General features: G+C 54.7%; 1 protein-coding gene and 1 long non-coding RNA gene across 2 annotated transcripts in view; one reads left to right on the top strand and one right to left on the bottom strand.

Moving 5' to 3' along the window:
* LOC124233069 (acidic leucine-rich nuclear phosphoprotein 32 family member A) overlaps positions 1 to 2749 on the bottom strand; it is a 38613-nt gene extending 35864 nt beyond the window's left edge. The window contains exon 1 of the mRNA XM_046650141.1: positions 2625 to 2749. Within this exon, the coding sequence (XP_046506097.1) occupies positions 2625 to 2678 (54 nt within the window). The 5' untranslated portion in view covers positions 2679 to 2749. The remainder of the gene's footprint in view (positions 1 to 2624) is intronic.
* LOC124233070 (uncharacterized) lies at positions 30 to 4713 on the top strand. The gene is made up of 2 exons (XR_006886965.1): positions 30 to 245; positions 2701 to 4713. It is a non-coding gene; the product is annotated as an uncharacterized LOC124233070 (long non-coding RNA).
* The last annotated feature ends 976 nt before the right edge of the window (positions 4714 to 5689 follow it).

Here is a 5689-nt window from a genome sequence, read left to right as displayed (position 1 = left end):
GCCCGCACCCCGGCCCGCGCGCACGCGGCCCTGCCACCCCGGCGCCCGCCCGCGCCCCGTGCCCCGCGCCCCGCGCCGCAGGGAGCCCGGCGGCCGCATTGGGAGCCCCGCGCTCGGCACCGGCAGCGCCATGGGGGAGGGGCAGGGCGGGCCGCGAGAGACCCGGGAAACATGGCTGCTCGTCCTATTTCGGCGTCGCGGCGTGGCCACCAGCCCCCGGATCAGAGTTGGGAGAGGCTCCGAAGGTGGGTGTGTGGGGGCCCCGGGCTGGAGCGCGGCGGGGAGGGGCGCAGGGGCGCTCTCCGGGAGCTATTTGTCTTCAGAACGTTTTAAAAAAAACAGTTCCTCCTCCCCCACCCCTTTTGTCCCTCCTCAGCCAGCTTTCTCCCCCTCCGCCCCAAAGGCGCAGAAAGTGCCCCCTCTGCCCCCACCCGCGCCCCACCCCGCCTCGAGGCCGGGGGCAGGCGTGTGGGCAGGGACGCTCGGGAGGCGAGGGGGCGAAGCGTGAGAAATCGCTCCCAGTTCGGCGCGGCGCGCTCCCCTCCCCCAGCACACACTCGGGGAAGTTTAAAGAGCCGGTTCGACCCGCTTTCCATCTCGCTCCCAGTTGGCCAGCAGTGTGGATGGGGTTGGCCGGGAGAACCGCGCCTCCACACCCACCCGCCGCGACCCTGGCCCCCAACTTGGCGCCCTGCCCCCTCCGCGCAGGGGGCTTCCGGAAAGTACGCGGGAAGACCACGGCTCGGGCCCCCTCCCCCAACACCACACCCAGCCCCCAAATGCTTCGGCTCCGGGTCCGAGCGGGGATGAAACCGGCCAGAGAAAGGCAAACCGCCGGGAAATTGTTCGCGGAAACTCCTGCCTTCCGCGGCGGGCACCCCCTCCCCTCCCTCCGCCACCCCCTCCCCGCCCTGCGCGCCATAAGGCACTGCACGTCTACAGTCCACAGCTGCGTTATGATGGGGGGGGCACAAAAACGATCTTGTTTCAAAAGTCTCACTCAGGTTTGGGGGAGGAACTAAGAAGAGAGGAAGCAAGGCCTGCCTTCGCCAGGGATTAGGGTTTTAACGGGCTGGAGGGGCGACAGGTCAGCGCACAGTGCTACCCAAACTCCCAACTCAGTGGAACCCTGGCCACCGAGGCCGGAGGGCGGGGGGGTCCTCCCGCCTGGTCCCCGGAGGGGCCACGAGGGGAGTCGGCCAGCGTCTCCGCCCCAGATCCGGGGTCTCCTCCGCTGAGCCGCCAACTCACATAAAACACTGTTTGAAAGCGAGAGGGAGACAGAAAAAAGGAGCGTTCGCGTAACCCACCCTCACCTTCCCCCTCCAGGGGGGTGGGCTTTAGCCGAGCCTCCCAGTTCCCATCCGTGCAAGTTTCCTCCGGCCGCACTCCCGCCGCTGCCCAATCAATAACGGCGACGAGAAGGCAAACTCCCATCCCGGAGCTGCGTGTTCGCTATGCCCGCAGAAATCCGGACCCAGCCGATACCCACCACGGGCACCAGCTCTGGGCAGCTCGCGTCCTGACAAAGTTTCTCGTGCCCATTTATTAACCAGGCGCCGAATGGCTGCCGAGGAGCCCACCCTAGAGAGAGACGGGACGGGAGTCGTGCCGGGGGGCGCCAGGGCTCAAAGGCTGGCATCTTAGGGAGGCCGGAAGGAGCGGGGGCGAGGGGGGACCGGGACGTAGCCTTTGGGCAACTTGCAGTAGCGATCGCTCGAGGTGAGGAGGCGCGGGGATTATCTGTGCCTTTGCACGTTCGAAAATCCCTCCCCCCTTTCTTCCAATTTATCCTCCCTTCGGAAGGAAAGGAAGAAACATCAGCATCTGGCCCGAAGGTGGGGTGGAAAGAGTGAGGGAGAAAGAGGAGGAGAGGAAGGGAGGCAGAGAAAGGGAGGGAGGGAGAGAAAGGGCGCGTTCACGAACACTACAAAGTTACAAATATGGCTCCCCCGTCTCTCGCCTCATCACTGCAAAGAAATGAAGACGCACTTTAAACTCGAGCCATTCCCAACTCCACTGCAGCCCCCTCCCCACGCGCTCTCCCCGGGGGCCTCGGCCCACATTTATCAGAAACTAAACCGGACTCGCGAAGCCCAAAACTTATTGTGTGTGCGCGAGCGGAGAGAGAGAGAGAAAGGGAGGGGGAAGGCGCGGGAGGGGGGCGGAAGGGGGGATTCATTTATAAAATATAAAACCCCTTTTTTTTGTTGTTAAATCCAGCAGGCAGCCCCTCTCCTCCTCCTCCCTCGTTAATCTTTCCCCCAGACGGAGTCACGGGAGCAGCGAGCTCAGAGGGTTATTTTTCCTCATTCTCTCCGACCCAAACGCGTGCGCCCGCTGGCCCCCGGTGGGTGCACACTCGCACGCACACTCTCGCACCCACACTCGCACACGCGGGAGCACACGCACAGGTAGTCACACACCAAGGGCAGCGGCGGCGGCAGCCGGAACATGCTCGGATGGCATTGCAACCCCCCAACCCTGCAATTCATTTGCAGTCCGACCCCCAAACCCACACCTCCCGGGCGCCCCCCCTCAAAAAAAAAGTGCCTCCCCCCAACGCACACACACACACAAAGTAGGAGAATGGACCGACAGAGATATTTTTGGCAAATGCTCACATCAGAGGGCGTCCTGTTCCGCAGCTCTAAATGAATCCGTTTGTCCATGTCCATCTCTCGCGCTCTCTCTCTGCAGAGGCTCCCGCGCCGGCGGAATTCAATCAATAAACCCCGAACCCACGGCCGCGCGTTTTAGGACTTTGAAGGCTCAACCAGATCCGCTCGGTTCTCGAGCCCCCAGCACCCGCGGCGCACACTAACCTGATCACCGTGGAGGCGGGATCTGCGGCCCCGAGGATGAACGGCAGCAGCTTGAGCCAATCGCCGCCGAGGGTCTCCGGGCAACAGCCAATGGTGGCGGCGGCGGGGGGGGGAAGGGACCAATGGGCGGACTGCGCAGCCGGCCAGGGAGGCTCAGCCATTTGGTTGTGGTGCCGGAGACGGACCCCTTTAGATTTCGGGGCGGCTGAGGAGCGCGGCGGCTGCTCGCTGGCTGAGCGAGGGGGGTGGGCGGAATGGCGGGGGAAGGGAAGGTGACTGTGCCTCGAGGGCCGAGCCGCCTGGCCTCACCAGCCCGCCGCCGCCTCAGCGTTTGGCCGGGGGCGGGGCCGCAGGTGCGTTCTACGAGGGGGAGGGGCGCGGCCGGAGGGGTCGGGTCGGGGTCCTCGCGGTGCCCCGGCCATCGCGGGCCGCCCCGGGTCTGCGGAAAGAGGCGGGCGGCGTGAGGTCTAGGGGTCGCGGGCTGCTAGGCGGGCGGGCGGATGAAAGGCCTGGAAAGCGGGGGAGGGGTCAAGGGTACCGTAGGGGAGGGGCTGGTCGTTCGTGGGTCCGGCGGACCGAGCCGGGGGAGCGCGGCTGCTGCCCCCCCTCTCCGCGGGCTCCCACCCCCGGGCTGCGGCCCCCTGCCCGCGCGCCCCGTCGCCGGCCCTCGTCTTAGGCCAGCCGCAGCCGTCCCCGCCCCTCGAATAAATGAGTAAATAAAAGCAAGATGCGTCCACCTTTGGATGACTTACCTCGCGCGGTGGACCCTCTCCACGGAGGGGCATTTCAGTTTGCTGTCATATAAGGTCAGCTTGGAAGGAGTGATCACCAAGAGGCACCCAGGGTCTCGTTTAGTCAACAAATGAATGAAGATCGTGGGTTAAGAATTGTTGCCGAAGATATTGAATATTAAATAGCGGAAGAGGAAGGTGCTAATAACTCCTGGTTTTCTGGACCAAACATAATTTATGGGCTTTATAGACCTAGTGAAAGAAAACGGCGCACCGTTTACTCTCATCGTGCACCTGAGTCATTTGGTTCAGTCTGGGTTGCCAAAGAGGCTCTATTTGGAGCACTTTCTCCAGGTTTTACGGTTTGCTTGCTTTGGGTTTTTTTGCATCACGTTAGTTGTAAGAGACCTTAAAGCCTTAATTCCCACTGGTTACCAACTTCTTATGGCCAGGCCTAGGACTTTGTGTACTAAGTTGGCTGCCCGTGGCTGTTTATAAGTCATGGGGATTGTTGGCGACAAGGACAAATACATCTTTACCCTTCGCACACAACTGTCTTCAGTGCCTTTAGGTCTACCTGTCTACAGGCTTCCCCATACACTCTACGGTAGTTTTTTCTTTTTTGGATACATTGTGGGTTTTTTTTTCAGGGACGTGGGTTCAAGGGAGAGATAAAACAAATGTATGTTGCAAATGTGAAATATTGTTACATGACACCAATACAGTTTCATTCTTGAGACAAAGTTTAGGAGGAAATAAAAAGTGGCAATGTAAATAAAGCGCACATACAGAATGCTTACACTGGAGGAGAAACTAGTACTAAACTTTGATATTGTAACCTGACGGATTGCAAACAAAATCCTGCAGCTAAACATTTTACTAAGCAAATTCTTCTTTCAGATAAAATAATAAGTGGAATTTGAAAGTGATAATGTTTACTCTGAGTAGCTGGAAAATGCAAAATAAAAATGGGAAGTCATTGTTTTATTTCATCTGGGTATAAATAGTATGGAGTAGTAGTTTGACTTGTTGACTTAGCTGACGTATTTGTCTTTCTCAGTTTTGTTAATCTTATTGAAGTCAACTTGTGTAGTTGGAATTTATTCTTTTTAAAATTGTATTGGCTTTGTTCTAAAATATAGAGGGACCCCAAATTACCTCTCTTTGCCAGAGTCAGTTATTTCTGGATATGGTATTTAAGGTTGTTACAAACCAGAACTCTGCCTCACAAACACATCAAGTCAATATGATGTATAGAAACTATGTAACATAGGTGTCCTGAGATTTATGTTCTCTTTGATGGTAAATGCTCATCTTCCACTAAAATTTTTAACCACAATTAAGTCCACAGCACTAGCAATGTGATATGGAACAGTCCCTTTGCTGAGGTGTAAGCCCTTAAAGCCAACAGGTCAAATGCAGAGATGTTCCCATCCAGCTCTGCTAAACAGAAGCAAATAGCTCACTTTAATATACAAAGATGGAAAAGGATGACTTGAAAGCCCAAACTCTGGTTAAAGAGAGTATACAGGAAGAAATTTAAATTAGAATTGAAAAAATCATGGCTTGATCACTAAGTCAAAATATTAAATTTAGTAGTTGTTTTTAGAAGCATCTTACTTTATACCTTTTGATAACAGCTTTTGTATTGGTGTTAGAAAAAATCTACCTAAGCAAAAAAAAAAAGGAAAGAAAACTTCACTGGATGTCAATCATCACATAAGTTGAAATAGCCAAACACTATATAACCAATTGAATACACTTCCCATATTTCCAACATACTTTGAATTTAGAGATTTCCTGTCACTTTTACAAATAGATTTGTTTGTAGTTTATTTCTAAGAAAATTTCGGTGATTTTGATTTTTTTTATCAAAAAGAAATAATAATATAGCTCAGCTAAAGCTGAGCCATTTGCTTCACGCTACTTGACTAAACTAAAAAACAAAAAACCCTGCTCTTGTGGTCCTTATTTTATAAGATTTGTTTCTTAAATTACATTTTATTGCATATTATAGTAGTAAATAAATGCTCTGAATAGCTCTAAATATCAGAAGATAGACTAATAAAAGAAGCCCCATATCAAGGAATCTTGGCTGGATTTTGCGACGCAGTGGGAACAGGATGAGTTCCC

This window comes from Equus quagga, unplaced genomic scaffold (assembly GCF_021613505.1).
Source record: "Equus quagga isolate Etosha38 unplaced genomic scaffold, UCLA_HA_Equagga_1.0 153_RagTag, whole genome shotgun sequence".
In the NCBI taxonomy this organism is placed as follows: Eukaryota; Metazoa; Chordata; class Mammalia; order Perissodactyla; family Equidae; genus Equus; species Equus quagga.
The sequence above is the reverse complement of the archived record's forward strand: the minus strand, read 5'-3'. Positions and strand labels throughout refer to the sequence as shown.